At 41.9% G+C, this 25,898-nt stretch overlaps 2 protein-coding genes across 2 annotated transcripts in view; one reads left to right on the top strand and one right to left on the bottom strand.

The window, feature by feature from the left end:
* Nucleotides 1–22,270, top strand: part of LOC307042269 (phosphofurin acidic cluster sorting protein 2) — a gene marked incomplete at its 5' end in the record, with an annotated part of 58,445 nt that extends 36,175 nt beyond the window's left edge. Inside the window, 17 exon segments of the mRNA XM_079686065.1 lie at nt 705–856; nt 1,472–1,565; nt 2,893–2,976; nt 3,690–3,817; nt 4,634–4,766; nt 4,857–4,961; nt 6,763–6,869; nt 9,964–10,118; nt 12,348–12,458; nt 13,609–13,711; nt 15,198–15,230; nt 16,830–16,872; nt 17,478–17,520; nt 18,158–18,296; nt 18,376–18,599; nt 18,865–18,978; nt 19,702–22,270. Coding sequence (XP_079542191.1) covers nt 705–856; nt 1,472–1,565; nt 2,893–2,976; nt 3,690–3,817; nt 4,634–4,766; nt 4,857–4,961; nt 6,763–6,869; nt 9,964–10,118; nt 12,348–12,458; nt 13,609–13,711; nt 15,198–15,230; nt 16,830–16,872; nt 17,478–17,520; nt 18,158–18,296; nt 18,376–18,599; nt 18,865–18,978; nt 19,702–19,817 — 1,884 coding nt within the window. The 3' untranslated portion in view covers nt 19,818–22,270.
* mrpl2 (mitochondrial ribosomal protein L2) lies at nt 22,260–25,504 on the bottom strand. The gene is made up of 8 exons (XM_079686066.1): nt 25,395–25,504; nt 24,912–25,007; nt 24,651–24,822; nt 23,619–23,760; nt 23,430–23,545; nt 23,245–23,355; nt 22,651–22,724; nt 22,260–22,571 (listed from the first exon to the last, which is right to left on the bottom strand). The coding sequence occupies exons 2-8, from the start codon at nt 24,984–24,986 to the stop codon at nt 22,362–22,364; spliced, it is 900 nt and encodes a 299-aa protein (XP_079542192.1). The 5' UTR covers nt 24,987–25,007; nt 25,395–25,504; the 3' UTR covers nt 22,260–22,361.
* Between the last annotated feature and the right edge of the window lie 394 nt (nt 25,505–25,898).

The raw sequence follows: 25,898 nt of genomic DNA, 5'->3' as shown, positions 1-25,898 counted from the left end.
TAAAGATGTCATAAAATAAAAAACATTCCATAAATTACATCAACAAAAAAATCAGGTTCCATTCTTAACTATGTCGTTTTCAGGGGATTTGACTACACCATTCATAGAAACAAATGTTAAAGACCCTTGTGTGACATACAAGCCCCTCGAGGCCAGGGGACTTGTGTTTCTCTGGATGCTTCCTGAAACTCCAGGTGGCCCGATGATCTTTTATCAGCTCCCCTGGCTCTAATCCCTTCCTTGTGGCCAGTCAGTGTGCTGGGCTACAGCTCTATAAATACATAGCCGGGAGGAGAGGAGGGGACAGACTGTGTTTATCTGCTCCCTGCCAGCTTCTGCACTTATGGAGTGGCATTAATCACCTGATTAGTCCACAGGCAGGCTGCCTGTGTGCGGCTCCTATGATATACATCCCCACTGTGCGATCGAGGACCGGCAACCTTAGCTCTCCTCCAGCACTCACTCGCCTTTTAATTGGCCTTCTTAGGACCGAGGCAGAGATGTATTTATAGCATAGATTTTCTCATTTTACAACGTTCAGTGCTCCCCTTCATTCGTTAGGCTCCATTAGCCCAGCTGTGAAAGTGATTAGTTAATGCACAGCACCAGTCACTCCCTACACTTATTTAATCCATGGCCATGATTACAAATCTCTGATTACAGCGTACTGATGTGTTGATGATGTGTCTATCCCTATATGGCAGGTGCTGGACTCTGACCCTGTTGACCAGACCCAGGAGGTGGAGGAGGATCTGGACTTACTCTACGACAGCCTGGAGGTGTACAACCAGAGCGACAGCGGGCCGGAGATGGAGGACAACGAGAGCGTCCTGAGCACGCCCAAGCCCAAACTCAAGTATGTGGCACAAGGCTGGGCATTCAGCAATATCCTTTTCTAGATATCATGATATAAGGCTACTAGATATTGTGTTACCTTTTGGATATTCTGACATGGAATAATTGTTAATTGAGTAATTGTCTTTTCTTTAAAAGGCTGCATTAGTGTAGAGTGATATTATTTTCAGAACATACCAGACTGCTGTAGCTGCTCTTTTGTTTTGCCTACCCACTTTGTCATAATATCCACATTCAACATCCACATTGTATTTGGAAATGTTTTTTAGTTTTTTTTAAAGGAACATGCCCACCCACCCATTGAACATGGAGTTTAAAGCAAAAAGTAGTTAATTAATACATTTTTAAAAAGCACAGGTTTTTGATCACAACTATTGGAATATTTCCTTTTCTCCATATCGCGCAGCCCTACCTCTTAAGCCATCTTTACAGAAATGGTCTTATTTTTCTAGGCATTCAATCATTTATGGGCACAATCTTTACACAGTTTGAGTGGGTTTTTTGGAAATACAGAATCGAGGAAGTATTTACAACATGTCTGAAGTTCCAATTGGCCATTCAGTTAGGACTGCCCAGTTAAACAAATTAATCAAATTGTCTTTGTTTCTGTTTTCAGGCCGTTCTTTGAAGGGATGTCTCACTCCAGCTCCCAGACAGAAATTGGAAGCATACACAGCCAAAAGAGCCAGCAGAGAGAGCTGTCCTGTCCTGTAAGTTGATCACCAGGCCGCCCAGATGCCTCTCCACCACACTGTTTACCCATGAAGGTCTTCCTCTGTGGTATCTGGAGAAGTTCTTGTAAACAGGGTTAGGTAAAGGAATTGCCTCTGGGCAGTGTTTAAATATCTGGCAGTCCTCTCTGCTTATTGTGGTTCAGGGATTCCCATGGACCATGATACTACAGGAAAGATATTCTGAGCATGCAGCTCCCACCCCTGCAGATGGGGATGGGATGGAGGGAGGGGGGGCTGCAGTTCTTGCACTGTTCACCCCTAGAGCCCTCTAGTATTTATAGGACTGACACCGAATGACCTCTCCGCCACCATCACAGACACAAATATGCTCAGAGACGATTGGATGGAGCATCCCTGAACTCCTGCTCAGAGATTTATGGCACACGGGAAGCAACAAGGACAGAGAGAGGGAGACATGTTGAGTGTGATACTTAGAGAGGGAGCGCTGTTTATAAATATCTGGGAATCCATTTCAGCTTGCAGCCTCGAGCATTTCACACTGCTACAGCCCTCCATCTTGCTCAATAAATGTCTCTAGTCGAACTTCATGAATGCAGGCGAAGCAGTAAAGTGTTTGATCTAATTGAAATCAATGAATGTTATGAGATGCACTTAAATACTTTCAGACAAGCACACGAGGGTAAAGCAAGTATTCAGATCTTTCACACGGTAAAATGATTCCAACACGAGTAAAAGTCTTTCACTGAAAAGAATGCAGGTTTTATCAGACATATGTACTTTAAAAAACAAACAGATTAAGTATTTATTAGGTAAAAAAGTGTTACATAGAATTGTTGTATTATATTACTCTATCACAATGTCTACTGTTGTATATGAAGGAGGAGGATTTTCTCAACATATAAAGAAACAATTTACCTCAGTTTATTTAAGAAAAATCGAATTTCAATCAACCCAAATTGAAGATACATTTTTCCCTCGATAAGATGCGTATAAAGAGCTGGAAGGAAAATAATCTTTTGAAATAAAAAGACAAATAAATAAAAACATGGGTATACTCAATCACAATTGCCTGAAATGTGTGCTGTAGTACAGTTATTGAGTGAATATACTACGTTACATTTCAACCCTTCAAGTGTGTCCATTTTTCTTTTGGGGTTTCTATGCGAGTTGGAGGCTACAGTGGAACATAGAGAAGCTTTTAGAGGTATTTGTCCTTGTCAGATCTGCCACTTTCAGTAAGCTCGGTGGAGGGGTGAGCAGTGACATGTTTGTCATTTATATTCTCCAGAGAAGGTTCAAATGGTCTAATGTGTGTGTGTGCTTATGTTTGTTTACCCTACAGACTGGTGACTTTCTGACCGTGGACAGATGTAAAGTGCAAGGGGCCCGGTATCAAGATGACAGCAACACCGAAGCAACCGTCGGGGTATGTGTTTGGAACAACAGCAGTTTTACTTTCTGTTTGTTTGTCTTTGGCAAAATCTCCTTTGAGCATCTCTTTTCTCAGATTTGTTTCCCCTTCTCCACTTGACTGCCCTTATCCTCCCATGGGCCTTGGTTGTTTTCCAGGAAAAAGCAAAGAGAGAGGGGGTTAGCAAGGGCAAGCAAACCAAACAGCACCGTCATCCATTATGGATCAGTCGAGGAGACAAGGCGGCCCCATGCTGGAGAAATCCTGACTGATGGCGGTCGAACGAGGGGTGTTTGTTGTTGTCTGTGTGCCGTCGGGTCGGTCTAACCTTGTTCTGCTCCCCCTCTGAGCGCTGGTCGCACCGCTCCACTAACCCAATTCAAACGGAATAAAATAAAACCGCAGGAACCGCGTTTCCTTAGCTAAGAGACCCTGACTTTTTGTATCTCTTCCATCACGGTGGTCTCGCATCATTATCTCCTACTTCAACAGCCATGCTCTATTATTCACCAGCCTCAACTCTTTCAACTCTTACTTTCGAAATGCTGCACCACGCACAAAAGCACATCAAGCATACAGAACAAACCAGAACCCCAGAGAAACATTGATGTAGAAGTAGATGGGACATGACAGCGCCTGTGTCGAACGATAAACATCAGCATTGTCCTCTTCCAGCCCTTTTGGCTAATCTGTGCCCCCCCCCCCCCCCTCTCTTTTTTTTGGTGCAGGAGCCAGAGACTGAGGACAGCGGGCCAGGGCCGGGGGAGGTGAGCAGCTGGGATGTCAACACTGAGCGGGTGACCAGCACTGTTGGCAAGCTCTGCAAGACGGAGTCCCAAAACCACATGTCTCCCAGGTACAGTGCTGATCCCCACATCTGGTAACATGTGCACAACAGAATGTCATGTCCCAGTGTTTCCCCTATGAAAGCAGGGGAGTTAACCCCCTAGGGTAACTGCTTTAGGGGGACGGCATGGTAAAACACTCATTCCACCAAATTCCATTATCAAATTTAACACGAAAAATATATATCAGTTATCAAAATAAACACAAACCTCACACATAGGCACACATTACATCCACAGCACTTATATAGGGAGAGAATGCATCTCTTTTACTCCCGTTATTCCCCTCTTCCAAAACATTGGAGCAAGTGCCAGGAGTTGAGTTTTCATTATTTTGACTGTGTGTTAACTTCTTGCCAAATGAATCAGAGCACACAATCCAAATTGCCTGCTACGTTACCATATGCCCGGTTGCTGTCAAAGTAATATTCCATTTAAAGGGTATTTTTTAAATGGGGCAACATTACATCACTTCCAGCCAACTTCATAGAACATAATGAGAGCAAATCAGCATCAGCGATCTGTGCTAACAGAATATTCTCTGGTCCAGCTCAGCTGAAAACACAGAATCCGTCAGCATGCTAGCTAACCTTCACTTGTGATACTAAAGAACAGAGGATATTAAGGATCGTATGGAATTTCAGCAATGCAGCATGAATAAAGAGACTCTATGCGAGCGGGAATAGGTTACTTTCGATTTATTTTCTTGTATTTTGGAAAGGGACCTTTTTTCCTAAATGTTTTGTCATGTTCTCAGCCCAGTACATTTAGGTTCCCTGCTCTTTCTGTCATGTACTTGAACACCTCGTGTCTCCTCTCGTCCTCAGTAAAGTGGAGAACAGGCTGCAGAGGCGTCCTCGCAGCACCTCCATGAAAGACCGACAGAACTCCAAGGCCCAGAGCGACAGGACCAGCAGCATGGAGAGTGAGTGCTCCCCAGACTCACGACTCATCGCACAGGTAAAACACCTCCGAAGATGTGACACCAAGCCACATATGTGTCCTCTACGTATGTGAAAATATAACCTCTGCCTCTCTTTTGTGTCAAAGGTTCCCAGGAAGTCTGTGTATGACCAGCTGAACCAGATCCTCATCTCTGACGAACGCCTGCCAGAGAGCATCATCCTCATCAACACCATGGAGTGGCAAGGGCAGGTCAGTGGTCAACCACTATGTCACACTTGTGACATAGTGGTTAGCGCTTCAATACATTGAACATGATAAGTCTAAGAGGCGGGACATCTCTAAGTGATTGAGCAATCATAATAGAGCCGGCCAGCTAACCAATCAGAGCAGACTGGGCTCTGATTTCAGACATGTAAAGCATATAAACATGTCACAGCATACTTGTCAACCCTCCCGATTTTCGCGGGAGACTCCCGATTTCATTGCCCTCTCCCGGTTTCCTCCCGGGGTCATATTTCTCCCGCATTTCTCCCGATTTCTGACAAAATCCGATTTACTCAGGACTGTTTCCACTCTGACTTTAATACAGCTACACCACTCTTTGGTTTCCATGGTAACACGTCTCTTTAGTAATGCGCGCAACTGAAAGTCTGAGCGGGTGAGGCAGATAGTCACAGAAAACAGAACAAAAATCGACAACTACTCTACTCTCTGCTAGAGATAGCAAATCCGGATCCTTTTATGGACTTGGAGTCTTATGAGTCAGTCATTGAAGAGATCCGGATCATACGAGTCATTTAAGTCATGAGTCAGCATCACCAAGACAGTAGAAAACCTACCGGTGAAACCGAAAAGTTGTTGCATTTCACGAGCATATTAAACTGACGTTATATTAACCTCCGCTACACAGTGCCTTTTGCTTTAATAAAAAATGTTGATCACAAAAAAAAGGTTTATTTTGTGATTTGGCGAATCTGAGTCTGCTGTTGACTCGTGCTTGAGGGTGAGTCTGCTGGATCTCTGGATCTGCTGCTATACGGTTACGGCTATGAGTCCGCACGAGTCTGCTAGGTTTTGCACAGTGAGTCAGGATTTGCGAATCTCTGAGTCTGCTGTTGACTCGGCTCCCGGCTCCCGCGGCTCTGAATCCCCACGAGTCTGCAGGAAGTTTCACTGATCCGCGTCCCCTCCCCTGAGCCAAACGATAACTTCTGGAAGCTATCCTACTTGCTAAAGGGTAGGCAGATGGACTGGGGTACGTTGTAAAGTTATTTTACATGTTATAAAGAGAGTAGCGAGTGACGCAATTTATAGTTTTAATGTGTACGTCACACCAGGTGTAGGACTCAAAGGACTCGGGTTAATGGAGAGGGGAGACTCGTCACGACCAGCTCATTTCTAGGATCCGGGTTAATGATCCGGATGAATCAGGACTCGCCTATATACTCTCTGCTCACTCCTTTCCTGCCCACACATATGCTCCCTCAAGGATGGTGCTACAGGCCGCAAAGCATTGCACTTAGAGCTACAATAAGCATGTTAATGTTAATCGAGCAGCGATCCACTAGCAGCCCCCCCCCCCCCCCCATTTTGCATTTTGAAATGCTGCCAATTTCTGAGGTCTCAAGGTTAGCAAGTATGTGTCACAGCAGAGCCACAAAATACAAATATGAACCTGAAAATGAGCACAAGACGGCCCCTTTGAATAATTGTTTTCATTGAAAAATAATATTGTTTTCGAGCGTTTAAATTGTTTTTAAGAGTTTTATATTATATTAAAGGGAATATCTTTGGGTAAAGGACTGGCAAAACAAAACATTCAAAGACATCACCTTCAACTTTGAGAATCTGGGATACACATTTTTTCAATATTTATAGACAATTTATAAACCAAATGATTAATCTAGAATAATAATAGACATACTAATCAAAAGTGAAAACAGTCCTGAGTTGCATCCCAAATGTTTTCCTTTGCTGTCTTTCCCACCCGATGGACCGAGCATCCTGTGTGTCCATGATCTCATGGTGTCCCTCCTGTGTTTCTGTGCAGTATGTGTCCGAGCTGCTCCACGAGCAGGGCCAGCCCATCGTGTCCACCTGCTCTGCTGCTGATGTTCAGGCTGCCTTCAACACCATCGTCACTCGCATCCAGAGATTGTGAGTCTCTCACACACACACACACACACACACACACACACACACACACACACACACACACACACACACACACACACACACACACACACACACACACACACACACACACACACACACACACACACACACACACACACACACACACACACACACACACACACACACTAGTTGAAAGACCATAGCCACCAGAAAGTATGATCCTGCAGCCTGTTATCCAAGTGTGTGTTTATATTGGCCTGCTGCCAGAGAATTCCAGGATGCTATCGCTCAAAGGGCCGAATGTCTGTTTTTCTACCTTTTTAAAGCTGCTAGTGAGGTTTTTTGAGGAAGCTTAGAATCCATGTCATCACCCTTGCAGAAACAGAATATTATCTATTTTATTGAAGTATTCAAGTTGTCCGTTGGTCGGGCCGTACCATTCCTGCAAACACGTCTCAGGCCATGAGGGAATTTCTTCAAATCTGTCCCAAACCTCCACTTTCGTTGAATAAGCATTTTCGTTGAAGTCACTGTGACCTCACAAAACACATTTAGCCATAGCATGTTAAATAGGATAAAGTGATAAAGCGATGCGGTGTTGGACAGACATGGATGTAACCTGCAGCTTGCCAATGGTTATATAAATCTAATTAAGGCTTTATTCAAATGTTTATTTTAATTTCAACGTTATAAGCCGAGTTCCAAACTATTCGGTACAGCCTTATCGCTTACGCTGCTGAATTCCTCTAGTGTGAACCCATTCCATCACGATGCGTCTCTTTCCCATCTGAGTCTGCCTCCTTTCTTCCTGGGATCCATCTGCTCGGCTGCCAGCTGCTCAGGATGTTGTGTCAGAGGGAACCTGAGGCTGTCTCCGTTTGCTCCGCTGATTCTGTTAAACCTGTTTCTCTGTAATCCAGCTACACTTCCACTCTTTACACACCTGCTCCTCAGTTGACCTGTTTAGTCCAGCTGGGGTCATGTCATGTGGAAGGTCTCTGATGTTAACTGCTCGGTGCTGTCACAGATATAGCCGGCTCCTGGGTTTCTCCTGGAATATCATCACTGAGAAAAAGGACAATTGCAACCCACACATTGTTAGGTCTTGTTTTGCTATTGGACAGTATGATCTTTCGACATTTTACTCAGAAGTCTCAAACTCTGAAGCATTCAGCTACAAAGTCATTTCTTAGATATTGTTTACACTTTTTTTAGTCTTCATAACTGAGTCGTAGGATTGTACGATCCAGATCTAAAAGCTGTTGCAATATTTGGTCTAACTCCAGAAAGACTTGCAGATTCTTGCAAGTGTCTGGTATTACAAATCATAACATAATCTGGCTTTTGATACTAAGGTATTAACCGGTTTTGAACATGGGAACAAAATACCCTCTTTTGAGGTATACAGGACTGTCTCAGAAAATTAGAATATTGTGATAAAGTTCTTTATTTTCTGTAATGCAATTTAAAAAAAACAAAAATGTCATACATTCTGGATTCATTACAAATCAACTGAAATATTGCAAGCCTTTTATTATTGTAATATTGCTGATTATGGCATACAGCTTAAGAAAACTCAAAAATCCTATCTCAAAAAATTAGAATAGTTCCTCAGACCAAGTAAAAAAAAAAGATTTATAACAGCAAAACACAATCAAACATTTGAAAATGTCCATTAATGCACTCAGTACTTGGTTGGGAATCCTTTTGCACGGATTACTGCATCAATGCGGCGTGGCATGGAGGCAATCAGCCTGTGGCATTGCTGAGGTGTTATGGATGCCCAGGATGCTTCAATAGCGGCCTTTAGCTCATTAGCATTGTTGGGTCTGGTGTCTTTCAGCTTCTTCTTCACAATACCCCACATATTCTCTATGGGGTTCAGGTCAGGGGAATTTGCAGGCCAATCGAGGACAGTAATGCCATGGTCAGTACACCAGTTACTGGTGGTTTTGGCACTGTGGGCAGGTGCCAGATCATGCTGGAAAATGAATTCCTCATCTCCATAGAGCTTTTCAGCAGACGGAAGCATGTAGTGCTCTAAAATCTCTTGGTACACAGCTGCATTTACTCTGGGCTTGATGAAACACAGTGGACCAACACCAGCAGCTGACATGGCTCCCCAAACCATCGCTGACTGTGGGAACTTCACACTGGATTTCAAGCAACTTGGATTTTGCTCCTCTCCAGCCTTTCTCCAGACTCTGGCGCCTTGACTTCCAAATGAAATACAAAACTTGCTTTCGTCTGAAAAGAGGACTTTGGACCACTGTGCAACTGTCCAGTGCTTCTTTTCCTTAGCCCAAGTCAGACGCCTCTTCCGTTGTCTTGAGTTCAGAAGTGGCTTGACCATGGGAATACGGCTATTGTAGCCCATTTCCCGGACACGTCTGTGAACAGTGACTTTTGATACCTGGACTCCAGCTTCAGTCCACTGTCTTTGAAGCTCCCCCAAATTCTGGAAGCGACTCTTCTTCACAATGCTGTTAAGGCTGCGGTCATCTCTCTTGGTTGTGCAGCGTTTCCTGCCACATTTCCCCCTTCCAACAGACTTTTTGTGGATGTGCTTTGAAACTGCACTCTGTGAACAGCTTGCTCTTTGAGACATTTCTTTTTGTGTCTTACCCTCCTGATGGAGGGTGTCAATGACGGTCCTCTGGACAGCAGTCAGATCAGCAGTCTTCCCCATACTTGTGATTTAGTTTACTGAACCAAGCTGAGTGTTTTTCAAGGCTCAGGAAACCCTTGCAGGTGTTTCGAGTTAATTAGACGATTCAAGTGATTGGTTGAACACCCTACTAGTATACTTTTTCATGATATTCTAATATTTAGAGATAGGATATTTGAGTTTTCTTAAGCTGTATGCCATAATCAGCAATATTAAAATAATAAAAGGCTTGCAATATTTCAGTTGATTTGTAATGAATCCAGAATGTATGACATTTTTGTTTTTTTAATTGCATTACAGAAAATAAAGAACTTTATCACAATATTCTAATTTTCTGAGACAGTCCTGTAAGTCTTCAGACAGCCGTGAATTCTCTCACGCTCCCCCCATGACACAAATCTCTGTCTTAATTGCTCACCCCTCCTTTCCTTATGTCAACCCTCGCAGCTGTAACTGCAATGCACAGACACCCCCGACGATGAAGGTTGCGGTGGCCGGCGACCAGAGTTACCTCAGCACCATCCTGAGGTTCTTCGTGGAGCAGCTGGCCAACAAGACACCCGACTGGCTCAGTTACATACGCTTCCTGGTCATCCCCATAGGTAAGTCCTCCAGGATTAGTGCAAACACCAGCTAAGGCCCTGTGTCCACAAAGCGTCTTCTTCTGGCACTCTCACCACCTTTGTTTGAAAGATTAGCAACCCGCTTTTGCTGAAGGGTGTTATTTTTTCAATAATGACCGCCTCGTTGCACATTATCCCGCTTATTACAGGGCCACATACTAAATAAACAAATGACTTGACTCCCAATATTAATAAAAAAATATTATCGTATTGCTTCTGCTAAGAAAATAATGGTCCTTTCCACAGCGTACCAATGGCTTGAACTGCAACAACATAACTTAAAATAACGGAAGCACTGGTCTAGGGTTGCTAGAAACTGACCATGATCAAAATCGATTATGCGGCAGCCCTGGCGAATAATAATCGATTATTCGACCAACCGACCGCATTGTTGAGGTTGAGCTGTGATAAACGTCTTTTCGCAGAGCTTGCATTTAACTTCCTTTGGACTTGTAAGTTCGAAGTAGTTCCACGAGGAGGAACTCTTTTTACCTGTCGCTTTGTTCATCTTTAGTCGCACGTGTGAGGGAGAGGGGGGGCGGGGGCGGTGTGTAGCGTGCTGCAGCAGCAGTCTGCTCTGCACGCAGGCTTCCTCCAAGTTTACAGTAAAACAAACTGGTGGTGACCAATGGCCATTTACAATTATTAATACTATTATTAGCGTTAGTCTATATTTTGGTTGAAACTAAGCCAGAAAAAAAAAAATAAACATAAATAATAATAAAAAAATATATAAATACAATCGATTTTTCAAAATAATATTCGATTATGGAGACTGTAACGAATATTCAAATAATCGAATAATCACTGGCATCCCTACACTGGTCGGGGTTTAATTTAACTGTGCTTGTCTGTTTAGTTTCTTTTTCGCTAACAAGTCCTTAAACAAAACCAGAGCGGCCCAAACCGTGTTCCTTTTAGTGTTGACTTCCTGTCTGCGTTCTTCTGCTGATTTCTCTAATGTCCCACTCTCTTATAACCTATGTTCTTCTCTCATTGATGCTCCTCAGCAATGGTCATTATTTTTCTTAGCAGCGATGTGTTATAGACAGGGGTGCACACAACTTTCTCAGTGAGGTACTCAGATGAGTACCTGGAGTCAGTTTTTGGTACTCCAACTTCTGGCTCCCCTCAAAGTTCCCATGAAGCCCTCTGTATCGCGAATGTCAACGGGGGGGTGCTAGTGGAGTATGAAGCTCTCGGTATCTTGAATGTCAGCTGGGGGGTGCTAGTGGAGTATGAAGCCCTCTGTATCGCGAATGTCAGCTGGGGGGTGCTAGTGGAGTATGAAGCCCTCGGTATCTTGAATGTCAGCTGGGGGGTGCTAGTGGAGTATGAAGCCCTCTGTATCGCGAATGTCAGCTGGGGGGTGCTAGTGGAGTATGAAGCCCTCGGTATCTTGAATGTCAGCTGGGGGGTGCTAGTGGAGTATGAAGCCCTCTGTATCGTGAATGTCAGCCGGGGGGGGGGGGGGGGGGGGTGGGTGCAGAGCTTTGTGAACACAGAGCATGTGAACGTTGTGATCGGCTGTTTTAGCGCAGTGCTGCTGTACAGACCGACGTTAACAGCAGCCCTGTCTGTGCACACGGAGACCGACTCTGTCGTCTGGTGATCTAACCGCCTTCTGGAAAAGCTTCACAAGTACGCCGGTACGCAAATGCGCTTTGTGACACAAGAGACGGTACGCATTTCAGATTGTTGCTCCGCATGCGTACCTGCGTACCACTTATGTGCACCCCTGGTTATAGAGTATTAACAACCTCTGAAAGGTCCAAATTAACCAATCAGAATCAAGCATTCAACTAAGCCATATAATAATATCTAATGAGTGCTACTTTGTGTTTGTTTGACATTGTTTTTTCCCCATGAGAAACCAACGGAAGATGCCTGCCTTTTAAATTGTATGACTGAGTTGGTCTTCTAACGGCCGTAGAGCTAGGAGTACAATAAAAAACACAACACTGCCCAGGTTTTTCCACAAATGGGCTTCACAGCCTTTGTTATGATACAACAAAACAAATTGAGATAAGGATAACAAACTTGGCAAAAAAAGCATTTGCTCCATTTTCTACAGTGACGTCACAAGCCCTTTATGAAAAGTTGAGATTATTTACTACAATCACTAAAAGCTGCTGCACTAGAAAGACTTTGAAAGAGACGCATGAAAATACCCTATGTGTACTCATTCATTGCTTTTTCTCTGCACAGGTTCCCATCCCCTGGCAAAGTATGTGGCCTCCTTTGACAGCCGGTTCAACAGCATCTTTATGGACACTGCGTGGAGGGAGCTGTTCTGCAGGACGGAGCGACCCGCCTCAGGTAGGATGCACGGCTCTGATGGGGCTACAAAGAAAAGCTGCGTGTCTAATGTTCAGCCAACTTGAAAGGGAATGAAATGGGGTCAGAGGATGGGTCAGGGACTGATGGATGGGAAGAAGAGGTTTTCCTCCAATTGCTAGAGACAGCTACAGCTTGCTTCAGTGTAGCGAACGGTCCTCGATTAGGGCACGGCTCCTCCTCCCTGTAAACTGTCTGCTAAAGGAGCCCAGCAGGCTGTCAGAACTCTGACTCAGATACTCACCCCAAAGACTGTCAAAGTTGCAGTCTTAAGATTTTGGGCTGTTTTTTTTACCCAATCCAGTCACACAGTCCCTATACTTTTTCTTTTGTCTTTTACATAACCACAAAGTATAGATTCAAAAAGCCAAAAGAAAGCCTCTAAAGAAAAATGCCCTTCTGCTTCCTTTGAACTGTTTAACTTTTAACATGCTACTCACTTCAGCACTTTGCCTATAAACATGCTGAGGTAAATTCTTCCAGTCTGCAAGCCATAAATCATTTCGTCCGATTTCCTCAACTGGACACAATGAAAGGCTTTAAGATTTTTTTTTAGAAATAACCAATCTAGTCGCTGCTGATTTGCTTATTTAGTTCATACAGAGGCATCCGTTTTAAACTGAGACTGTTTCATAACCAGTAACTCCTCTCAGCTTGTATTCTAATTATTTTTAGTCAATGTTCACTCTTCTTGCCCAGACCTTCTAGATAAGCCTCAATCATCCTCACCTATTTGCACACAGTAGGTGCAATAGTGGCAGTTCCACACATAATGTTGTATCATCTTAAAAGTTGTTCCAAGAAAATAAAAAGTATGTTAAAGTACTGGGTCCTTCATGGATGGCTCTGAGTGCATTTCCACATATCACTTTGGCAGACATACATGTGGCCCAGAGGCTTTCTGTTAGACACACAATTCATCTTGTGTGTCTTATGGCTGACTTCACCCACGTTTTTAATGGCATTTTACACTCCCCCTCCTCCTTAAATCAGTGGAATGAAAATGATTAATGCGTATTCTTCTAGCAACTGCTGTATGTGAGAATTAGCATGTGCATCAATTGTCTTGCAGCTTGTTAGTCAGACAGGAGACAGCAGAGGTTGTTAACACTCTTCCCCCCCCTTCCTGCAGACAACATCGATGTAGCAGGACGAGTCGTTCAGTATCTGGTCGGCGCCAACGTGTCTCACCAGTTCCCCATCTCAGAGGCAATGCTCACCTACAAACAGAAGAGGTAATGTGGTTATTGTATAAACTCATGTAATGTTTGTCTGTGTATGCATGCATGCATTTGTGCTCTTTTAAAGCATGATTTCTAATCTAGAGCACTGATATAAATGCCCAGAATGTTTTTATTCTCATTAAAAGTGAGGCCTAGAACAAATGTAGCTACTATAATCAGAAAAGCTGCATGAGGAAGATGTTTAAATGCAAATGCATGCAAACAAGCACATACACTAAACACACACCGTGCTGTGCTGTGTGATGATGTCACTGTAGAGCAGGGGCAGGCAACCCGCTGCTCTAGAGCCACGTGCGGATCGTCTGCCCATCTGCAGATTTCTCTGCTAGAAATATGTTATTTTATTTCATACACTTTTTTGCAATCTTTCAGAGGAAACACTTCTTGGAAACAGATTTTAAATACAAACTGGCCTATCCTTTAATGTTTTTAAGCCATTAGGCAACAGCTAAAACTATTTCAAAGTTGTCTAGTTCTTATTTTATAAATGTTCATCAAATATTTAGAGGACTCAAATAGGCATGTAAAAGTTTTGTTTAATTAATTAAACAAGGGCCTGCACATGCCAATGTATGTTTTTTGCCTCTTGATAAGAGTTTTGTGATTTCCTTTTCTTAACAGTTAAAAATACCAAAACATCTCAACAGTTTATTTTGTTGTTTAATTTTATAAATGCCATGAACTATAGTCTTTGCAGATATAGTATAACTATATATAATAAGCTGTGCCATCAAATATGTTTTGGGGTTCCATCTGATTTGCTCTTTTGATGGTAAAGGTTGCTGACCCCTGCTCTACATCTCTGGGGTCAAAGTATTGGAAAATGTTTAATTTTAACCATTATGTTTTTATAATGTGGGGAAGATTTTTTTATTTTACATACTACTTGAATAGTGTTTAGTTTTCTAAATACATTTGGAGATCATCAACACAATCATTAATGAACAATGTTGAAGATCACTCCATTAAATAATTAACTAAAACCCTCAAAGTTATTATAAACAACTGGCTAAAATATACAAAATATAATAATTGCTGGAGGTATAAAGGAATTCCATCATCTTAATTTTTCACATTTGCATTTACAGTAACAACTTAATTATGGCCCCCTTCAATTGTACACAGACATGCTGTACATATTAAACACCACGAGTTGCTGCGGTATTGGATGATAATTATCTTTAGTTAACCATGATTAAAGGATTCCTTTCCCAGAACCACTGCTTAATAATAGGTTCATGGCTGGTTAGTGCATGTGACAGCTGCACAGGCCTTATCCAACATCTCTCAAACACAGACACACTCAGCAGACACTTGTTGCATTTCTGTCTGCGTTTGTTGCTTTTCTTTCTGACGTTTGACCAACCCTTGCCCTCTCTCTAAGAACGGCTTCCTATTGGTCAGAAGGTACTCAACACAACACGCAGTTTTAACACATTCCTTCTCCCCCCTCTCCCCCTTTTGATTTGCATTCAAGGAAAAGAAGTTTGTATTTTGATTTTTACATCAGGTATCTAATTTCTCTCTTGTTTTTGTTTTTTGAACCTCCTTATTTTCTCTCCCTCCATTTGGCTTGAGCCCCTTGCTGTGTCTTTAACATTTCCCCTCTTCACGCTCGATACTCACTTCTCTGCACTCCGTCCTGACCTCTGTCTTTGGTTTGGTGTGGCGCTTGACTCTTACTGTCCTCTGTGTGTTGTTGCTGTGAAGATTTGCCTAACAACCTTTAATAACAACCCCAACATATTGGAATGCACTTTTTCTGTGTCATACATCCAACAAGAATGAAGAAGCCATTTTGAATGAACCCAGCAGATTGTTTGTTAAAGATGTTATATTGACTTAAAAGTGGGCTTCCAGAATCTCAGGTGGTGTATTGGTTTACCCTTATCAGTGGATTATATTATATGGAATATTTTGGGATGATTCATTTAACTAAAGTAATAATGTCATTTGCCATATTAATGTGATATTCCGTTTAATTCTTAACCGCATCAAAACCCACATATGTCTTTATATTAATCGAAGTGAAGAAAATCTCCATTCACAAAGTCAAGTCTTATATATTGTTTGACCCCATATAAAATGTTAATTTTGTGAACAATGGTACAGGTTGTGATGTTACCCAATTCTTACACAATCTACAAAATAATGTAAAAAATATGGCATAATAGAGCACCGGCCACGGTGGTCAGATAGCTGGGGGCTGCGTTCCTTTATATGCACTGGAGCGGGAGCCAGCAGCGTTCCTCGCGCTTCCGTTATTTGCTGTGGGTGGAATCTATTCTGCGGGCTAGTTTTTGGAAATTGTGTGTGTGTGTGTGTGTGTGTGTGTGTGTGTGTGTGTGTGTGTGTGTGTGTGTGTGTGTGTGTGTGTGTGTGTGTGTGTGTGTGTGTGTGTGTGTGTGTGTGTGTGTGTGTGTGTGTGTGTGTGTGTGTGTGTGTGTGTGTGTGTGTGTGTGTGTGTGTGTTTACTTCACCCCCAAAAGGGTCATTTGTTTATCAATTCCTCACTCATCGATGTGAACATGCTTTTTTGCTTGCTTGTTGAAAGTGAAAATGCGTGTGTTCAGGAAGTAGTGAGCATACTGGATAAATTAGACTTATTATGGTTTGATTTTATGATTATATTTGTCTTTTAATTCAAAGTAAAAGGGGTGAGTCATTGATAAACTGGATCATTTTGGGGTTGAAATATAACTTGTAACTTTAATGACAAGGACTTTTTTTTTTCTATCTTTTTTTAAGGCATGTATTAAACTAGAAACTCAGCACTTCAGAGTAGTGTTACCAAGGTTACCCCGGCTGGACCCAAACTATCACTTAAGGTCCCATGTATAGAATTAGCTCCTAGTCCCGGCTGATAAGTATGATCTCATCTTCTTTCGGTTGTAAGGAGCGTCCCCCCCATTCATCTCATTGTAACATGACCCCCAAAATGACCCCATTCCACCCAATGTGCCATTTCTTCTGCGATGGGACATGATGCAGGTCATGCAACAGCCATCCTCCCTCCAGGACCATTGAGTGTTCATGTGACCTCTGAAGTGTTAAAAAAAATCTACCTAAGGTCATACTCACAGCCTCTTACCCCTCTTCCTGTTTACAGCCCTGATGAGGACTCCTGTCAGAAGTTTGTGCCATTTATTGGGGTAAGATCTTTTTATTTTCCTATTCTGAGGTGCTGGAATAATGTTTTGTGTTATTTAGATCCTTATTACTCTATTGTAAAGGTACTTTCTCTACATGGAACCATAATTAATATTTTTAGCAATACTTAAAACGGAAAATATAGTAATACAATACTCATCACCTATGTAATACCAATGATAGCTCTGTACAATCATTTCAGCTCTTAGATAATTGGGAAATAAATTAACTTGGCAACTTATCCACTAAATTACAAATAAATGTCGGATGGATATCTTTCTAAGAAATCACATATTCTACAACATAATAAGATAAAAACCAAGAAGGCACTGAATGTTGCCCCGCATAAAAGAATATAATCAAAATGTGCTAATGGATCCATGCCACCATCGCTCGATAATGAACGGTTCTGTCAAATGACTTTTTCTACACGGGGCAACAAAGGAACACCCTCAGATGACTGTCAAGTAGAATAATTATGTCTTGATGAAAGAAATGATAGGTTTCTATCAAATATTTCTTTCAGGCTTGAGTTATGATGAAATATTTAATAAAGCAGACTTTTCACATTAATTAGTTTCACACTGAAGGTTTACTTTTTGTGCAGGTTGTGAAAGTTGGGATTGTGGAGCAGAGCCTCTCAACTTCAGGTAAGGAAGTTTTTCTTTTTAAAGGTGTGGTAGTATTTTGTCAGGTTAGGGTTTATTTTGTCAGGACATTTGGCCTATATATTGTGGTATTCAATAAAAAGTGTTCAAGGTCCCCTATTATACTATTTTCCAACCATATAATATAGGTCTCAGATAAATAAAAGTGTATGGCTCGAAATACCAAACAGATCATGGATTGTAGCATCCCATAAACCCCTCTGTTTCAGCCCTGTTTCAAAAGTGCTGATTCTGGTTCTGTAGCTTTAAATGCTAATGAGCTGCTCTTGGCCACGCCCCTCTGCAAGATATCTGGTTAAAAAGAACACAATGTTGCTCTAGGAGGAGAGTCAGGTGATAAGGTGGGCGGGGTTACCCTGGTTGGCTTATGGTTATACAACCCATCACAAAAGGGCCAAAATCTGATCAGCCCATTTTCAGAAAGGATTTTTATATAAATGGATCAGGACCAAAAGTGAGAGAATCTTTTGCACTGAAACTTTCAGATCTCTTAACACAGAGGGGACACGTGTTTATGTATACAAGACATGAAAAAGTGGATGTTTCATTCATAATAGGGGACTTTTAAAGTGTTACTTTAAAGCTTTATGTAAGAGACTTTTTCCCGGCCAATGTGCAGTGGATTCAGATGATGCGATGGGGGTCAACACGAGCATCCTGGGCTCCCCAACGCCCCCATCGGCCGGTCCGTATGGGAAGGAAATCGGCGGCACCCCCCCTCAGTCTCCCTCTGTGTCCACCGCACTCTCTGGAGCTGGGTATGAAAGACACACACACACACACACACATTATGGTTTCTCAGTGGTAGTGGCTCTGACCCGCCTGTCCCTGCTGCAGCTCTCCGTGCTTTGGCAGTGAGGTGATGGGGCTGCAGGTGGACTACTGGACGTGGCAGGGCCCAGAGAAGAAGAAGGAGGGGGAGAAGAGGGATGTTGGACTGAAGAACACACTGAAGAGTAACTTCCGCTCTCTGCAAGTCAGCCGCCTGCCCTGCGGGGGGGAACTCACCCCCCCACCCAGCATGGCCATGACTGTAGTCACCAAGGAGAAGAACAAGAAAGGTACGCCTTGGGAAACACGCTTATAAATCAATGTTAATGAAAACATTAGTAAGGGTTACGGAGCCAGGGGAGCTGGTAATGTTCCTAGACATAAATTGGAATCAAAAAGATTAAAGTCATAAAAATAAAGAGAAAAAACATGTGCATTAGTACTCCCTGAGACCTGCAAACACATTTTCTATTCGTAAAACTGTGTAAAACAGTACACAAATAACACAATAAGCTAAAGAAAATGTGTTTTTATGGCTTCATTGTTTCTCTCCAGTGATATTTCTCAGCAAGAAGCCCAAGGAGAAGGATCTGGACTCTAAGAGCCAGGTGATAGACGGCATCAGCAGACTGATCTGCACAGCCAAGCACCAGCACACCATGCTGAGAGGTAAGACTGCTCTGTTCACACAGCTGAGGCTGCAGCGCCCTCTGCTGGAGAAGGGGGGACTTTCAATAGCATTTATTTATTAAAGGTTGCGTAAACAACGTGTTTAGAGCTGTATCAAATTGTTTAAAGTTTATTTCATTAGTTTAAGCCTGGTATTTCTGCACGGTTGCTGATAAAGATTAGGATACACTTATATTATTAGAGTTAGCCTTTTTGTAAGATTACATTCGAGGTGGCTGTGGAGGGTTGTGTCCAAGAATTGGTCACATTTCATTCAATAAAAGGTATATTTTTATCATAAAAAATAAAAACATATCTTGTATATTTAAGTATTCTGCTTTAATCCATATTTTTTCAAAAACAGCATTCTCTGCTCTAACGCTATGATAGTAAATTACTTAAGTTGTTACAAACAATATGTATCTGCGTTTCATTCTGTGCTATTTCAACATGTCATAAATGTATCTATGTTAATGGGACTAATTAGGTATATTAATTAAGAAGAATAGAACTCAATTGATCCCATTAATCAGTGTATTCAAATTGAGGATTTAAAAAATGTCTGACGTCAAAAAATCAGTCCACTTGAAAACCTCAACAGAAGAAATTCTTAAGACCCGTACAGACTCATCTGCTCTTTGACATTCAAATTCCAGAGCGTCCATCCTGAAATATTGAACGTGTTATCGTCTTTGTGCATTAATCCTTGCTTCTCGTCCTCAGTCACTATCGATGGAGTGGAGTGGAACGACGTGAAGTTTTTCCAGCTCGCTGCCCAGTGGCCAACTCACGTAAAGCACTTCCCGGTGGGGATCTTCGGGTACACTAAGCCTGTGTGACCCCGGCCGCCCCCCCACTCCACCAGACTCTCCGCTGCACTTGTCTCCCTGAGAGGATGCAGAGAATCAGAGGAAAGGCCGACGGGCCGGCAGTAATAGTTTTCCTGTGGAAATCTTACTGTCTCACAACCACGTGTTTAATACACAACCTTCATGTTGTCAATTGGATGTTTTTGATGTTGACGTTGTTTGGGTGTTGTTGCTGTTTTTTACACACTACGAAAAGAACAAGTACTATTTTGTAAGATTTGTGCTACCGCCTCGGAGGTATTTTGAGGTTTTATGACAATTTGCCACATTTCGATAATGGCAGCTGTGTTTGCACTTTGTTTTTGTTAACATTTTATTATTTCTGTGAAATCCTACATTTATTGTTACTCTATACGCAATGGAAGAGTGTGGCGGTGACGTGGCGTGCGTGAGATCGTTTGAGGCCGTGTTTGTTGTTGAAAGTTGGAATATTGCTGTGAATCTAGATGGAATCCTTCTCTTCGAAACTCCGTTTTCTTACTCGTCCCTTTACTTTCTCACTACTTTTATAGAAAGGAACAGAAAGATCTGTTTTGCCTCGTTGCTCTTAGGGCACACTGTACCTAAAACAAACAAAAAAAACAAGGAATTTTTTGAAGGTAGCTATAATGAATGTAGCTATAGAGCATTTGTAAGAATGTGTAAGCAAACACTAACATCCAGACTGTCACACCCACTTAGAAGCAGGGTCACATGACGCAGCAGTACATATTTTAACTATCAACAGCTGAATGCCAAATTTAGTTGTGACTGTGTGAACTGTTGTATTGTTTTTCCGTTCCCCCTTTGTGTTCAACTTGATGTTTTGGCTTACCTGAGTGGACGTCTCACAGACCTGCGGATACTTAGCAAATCTCTCCAGACGTGCAGTGATGTGCCAAAGTCGAGTTTGTTTTACAGTGTGACCACCAGAGCTCTTGGTTAGTCCAAACGTCACAGTATGAAACTAAAATAGTACATTAAATGTATTCATGGTCCCTGTGGAGATCAGTATTTAGATTACTGAGATAATAAACCAGTTAGTACTCCACAGTTAGCCCCATTAAGCATTTGCAAAGCGTGTACACAACACATCCTAACCAAGCAATTACCGCTGTGTCCTTTATTATAGCGTCTCAAGCATACTGATAGGTTGGACAGGTATGGGTAAAATGACTGAGGAGGGTGACTTGCTTTGACAGCAGTGTTGAGCGCAATGCAAGTATTGAATTACTTTCAATCTGATGAAAGGTGTATGGAGCCTTGCCAGACGTCCGAGTCACTGCCTGTGTGTCTGTGTTGGTGTGCTATGTGTTTCGATGGTACTCCCTGAATAGTGTTACGTGAAACTTTTGCAATAGGAAACCTTTGGACAAAGGGCCTTCTGTATGAGGTAGTTGTTGCTTTTTTTATAAAGTGAAGACTTTGATTGGCTGGCTTTTCTTAGTAATGTCTATAAATATATACAAGATGTATTATTGTGAATTCCCCCCTACTATCCACTAAATTGAAAAGCACAAATAGCTTACCTTTATCTCTTGACATAAATGCCAAATATATATTTCCAGAACTCATAACTATGAAGTTGACTTGTACACTACTACTCTCATACATTTCCCTCACTTTGTAATGCACTTTCATGTGGTTTTCTACATATTTTAGCTCAAATTGGGACACACTTTGTTTTTGAGGTGAAGTGTTACATTTGAATTGTAAAACCACTACCTTTAGTCAAGAGAAGGCAGTTTTAGTTTTCAAAATGAACCTTTTTCATAGGGATGTTGTGTTTCTGTTATGGGTTTAAGCGTCCTACGAGGTCTTGATAACCCTTTCTGGCTGTCTGTTACTTTGCCACTTGATGTTGAAACGCTTATTTAGCAGCTACCACCATGCGCGTCTGCCTGGGACTAATCAGTCAAGTTTCCCTATCTCCTGCTTTCTGAAGGCTTTACTAATCTTCTTTGAGTCGGGACACCAACTGGCCCTAACAGTATGAAACAGACTGTGAGGTGTTGGAGGAAGTGTGTCATGTTAGTCTTTGAAATATTAAAAAGGCACAACGACGAGTGTATTTCAATGTATTTGACCTCGAGTTTTCGCTTCTTTTTGCCCTAATTCTAGAGGTAGCATGGGGGTGTTTTTAAAAGACTGGATCAATGAGCAGGCATCACTTAGCATCCTTTAGCGCAGCAACAAATGAACATCAGCGTTTGTTTAAATGCCATCTCATTGCTCCTGTTACTTGAAATGCCACCCAGTGTCTTTGCACAAACCCTATTTTAAAGGACATGACAGTATTTTTTAATTTACCACTAAAAAAAATATGGATTACTCTGCATGTTTTACTATAGATGTAAATATGTTTTGGATTTTTATATTGTTTTGTTTCTTTCCATGCTCCACAAGCAGTTGTGTTTATTAAAATTTGTAATCTTCTGTACAAACCGCTTGTCTTTATTCATACTTTCTCTTCCGACAAACAACCTGATTTAATATAAGAGACAACCATCTCAAATCCAGCAAATGTCCAGTGTGTTAGCTCGCAGAGATGGAGGGCAGGTTGACGTAGACCTTCATGGGAGGCAGGGGTTTGATCTTGCGTCCCGCCCAGCCCCCCTTCCTCTGCCACAAACCGCTCGAGGGACGGATGCCGAGCCAGCGGTTTCGCCCGGCTTTACCAATGATCCGTTTGTTGTGGTCGATGTTTGAGACGCGTCCCACTGTGACCATGCAGGTCTCCAACACCTGTGTGTGTCCAGATGAAAACATTCAGAGCAGATCATAGTTTGAAAACAGGGAACTATTTTAAATATGGATACCTCACCTGGACCTGCTGCTTCGAAGGGAGCTGAATAATCGCAGTTCCATTCACTTTACGGAGCAAAACGCCACTTGTGCCTGAAAAGCAAAAATACATCCAGGTTAGATATCATGAGTCACCACATTTGACAGCAACTATAACCTTGTTACAAACGACGAGGCACTCGGATTGCATTAAATTAATCAATCTATCAATAAACCGCAAAAACACTTATATTCTTACAACTCCACATATTTTATATTACCATGAAATGATTGTATTAGGTCTGTAGAGTGTGTATTTAGAAAGGGATTTCTCAAATTAAAGCCAATAAATCAATATTTTTCAGCTTTTATTTACTATAAAGTTGTCTTTCTCTAGAAGCTGTATGGATCATTCTTTGATTTTATTTTGTAATTATCTTTTATGGCGATAAAGTACAAACACTATTGATATATCACATGAATATGTGGTGTTGTGTTCAATTGAGTTTGATTGTCCATGAATGAAGAGTGTTTGGCCTTAACTTCACAACCTTATGACATTTTTGAAGACAAATGAATTAAAAAAAGTGTTTAACTGTTCATAATCATAAGCAAGAGCCTAAACAGTAACTACCTGCTGCACGAATGTACTCGGATCCTTTCCCTGGTTGTATCTCCAGGTTGTTCACCAGCGACCCAACAGGAAGAGCCCCCAGCGGGTACGCATCGCCCTCATTGGCTGAGACTGCAAAGTAAAAATATTTAGTACAATGTTGTGTGAAATACAGATCTTGAGGCAAGGTTAGACGATCTTTTTACCTGCCATGCGTCCGATAACTGCAGACGTTTTAATGACGTCTCCAGGCTGCATGTTCTCTGTGGCGATGATCCATCTCATGCGGCTGCCTCCAGCTACCATGGCGATGTTAGCAGACCTGAGGAACAGATCATGAGGATACAACTCTGTCTTTAGAATCAAAAGTCCTGTGAGGTGAGAGCTGATCTCACCTGCATGGGTCGTACCGCACTTCAACCACCTTCTCGTCAAAGGGCTGGTCCACTTTGGTTGGTTCATAGCGCAGCCGCTGGAAGTCTATCATCCGGTACCTCTGTTTATGGCCTCCACCAATGCCATGTGTTCGTACCTTTCCTGTGACGCAGAAAGAAAAAAGGTGAACAACTCCTCACACCTGGCTCGAGTCAGAACAGGCCCTACAGCTGTTGTCAAAGCAAATATATCACTGAATGATGTCCGCCCTCTACCCCAGGTTAAACATGACTTCTGATTGATGACTTAAGTATAAAACAGGAGGAACATGTTACTATCAGGCTTCTCAAAGTAAAACAGTTAAACTGGTGCTCATTTCAAACAGGCCTGCAACAAGTGCTGCCCTTGGCCAAATTGGGGCCCTACGTAGGAGATTTTGAAATTGCGCTAAATAATAGAGGCCCTACGCACTGCACGTGTTCTGCGTATATGGAGGGGCGGCACTGCCTGCAACTACACCCTTTTTCACTACTATTCATTATCAGTTATTCTGCTAATTTCTTACTTGTTTACTAGACTAGACATTTGGGTTGTGCATTTGCGAAAACGTTCAATAATTAAAATACTGTCCATCAAAATGTCTTGAGACCCAGAGTGACATTTGCAAATAGCTCGTTTTGTTCATTTGAACCCTTTTCAGGAAATGGGAATATTTTCTTATCCTTAAGGACAAATACATTTTTAGCTCTGTAGATAACCTATTACACATTTACAAAAACGTTACTTAGTCTACTTAGACTTGCAGATAAAGTTTGAAAATGGATTTAAACTCAGTGCCAAATTGTAAGACTTTCTTCTATTTGTAAAAACAGGAAAAAGGCAGTTTATTTTTCCCCTCCTGCACTTATCCCATTTAGACCTTGACTAGACACTAAAATACAGTTTTTAATCTCTGTTTACAACTCGTAATCTATCAGTGAAAACACAATATAGGGCAAATACAGAACTGCACATTTGCTCCCAACTTTAACCTTGTCCTCCTCAGTCTCTACCTGTGTAATCTCTGCCTCCGGTCTTCTTCATGCCAATAGGTTTGATTGTATAATTCTCCCTCAGCTTCCATTGTGTCTTGTTCTGCTTCAGAGAGGCTGTAGTGAGGAAGCCTCTGCACTGGTTTAGGACTACACCAGTCACATGAGGTGCCAGCTTTGTCTGTGCAACTCCCTGTAAACAGTAGAAAGCTATATTGATTGTCTGGTGGTTGTGATGGGGGATCAGATCTCTGGTATGAAGAACAGGCAGGGGATGTTTACCTGCGAGGAAAGCAGGGCAGGCTGGGAGAGAGTCAGGGACCGCAGGGCTCGGGTTAGACACGACAGCGCCATCATAACAGCGTCCTCCTGACAGATCTGTGGAGCAGAGGGCAGGTTTATCAGCTGGTAGTTTGTCGCTTCAGTTCATCTGTTTGTCCCACTAACTGGCGTGCAACATTAGCTTCAAAGTGCTCCGGTTTTCAACCCATTAATGCTGAACTAAACCATGAGGATTCAAACGGTTACTGGTCACCAAAATAGTATTACCTTCTATATTTTAAATGGCTCAATTGTGGATAAACTGTCACAGTTACTTTGCAGTAACCTTACCAAATAAACATTAGCAATCGCTAGCTTAGCCTGAGGTTAACCTAGCTCCATAAATACACCTTCCTTTGAATTTCTGTTATATTAAACCACACCGAAATGTGCCCCTTATCCCATGTCCACTTGCGATATAATACAGTTTGAGAGTAAACCAACCTTTATATTAGACTTATTTCATCACAAGCTTCTTGTCGGCGTCCTTCACAGTCCTACACGCTGCGTCGCGCACTGATGACGTGTACTCTGACTCGCAATCAGGGGTGTATTTTTTTCTTTTTATCCTCTATCCTTGTACCAGAGCCGTATTATATTATATAATTCTATTATACAGCTCTGCCTTGTACAAAATAATGTACAAGTCAAACATGCACTGTACTATATTAAGAGTATACATAACAAATATTTGTATTTATAATTGTATAATAATAAAAACATAGAGTACATTAACATTAGATAAATCAGCTGGTTTCAATGTCGCCTCTGGGTAACATAGCCTTTTTATGTACAATATAACATTAAGTTTGTACATTAATTATGAAATGAGTTTATTTTTAAGTTCAACTAAGTAAAATTCACAATTAGCTTTCTTTATAATACAAGTTAATATTATCAACAGGTATTGGGTGCTGTCAGGGGGTGAGGAGGTGGCTATAGTTGACA

The sequence above is a fragment of the Notothenia rossii genome, assembly GCF_949606895.1.
Source record: "Notothenia rossii genome assembly, chromosome: 6".
NCBI classification, from domain to species: domain Eukaryota; kingdom Metazoa; phylum Chordata; class Actinopteri; order Perciformes; family Nototheniidae; genus Notothenia; species Notothenia rossii.
Note: the sequence above shows the minus strand (reverse complement) of the source record. Positions and strands in the feature narration are given on the sequence as shown.

Bases quoted from the DNA above. Each gene is read 5' to 3' on its own strand.
- mrpl2 (XM_079686066.1), bottom strand. From the start codon at position 24,986: ATGATGGCGCTGTCGTGTCTAACCCGAGCCCTGCGGTCCCTGACTCTC. The intron at 24,823-24,911 runs GTAAACATCCCC...TACTGTTTACAG, and splicing joins CTGCCCTGCTTTCCTCGCAG to GGAGTTGCACAGACAAAGCT. The intron at 23,761-24,650 runs GTAGAGACTGAG...TCTGCGTCACAG, and splicing joins CGGAGGCAGAGATTACACAG to GAAAGGTACGAACACATGGC.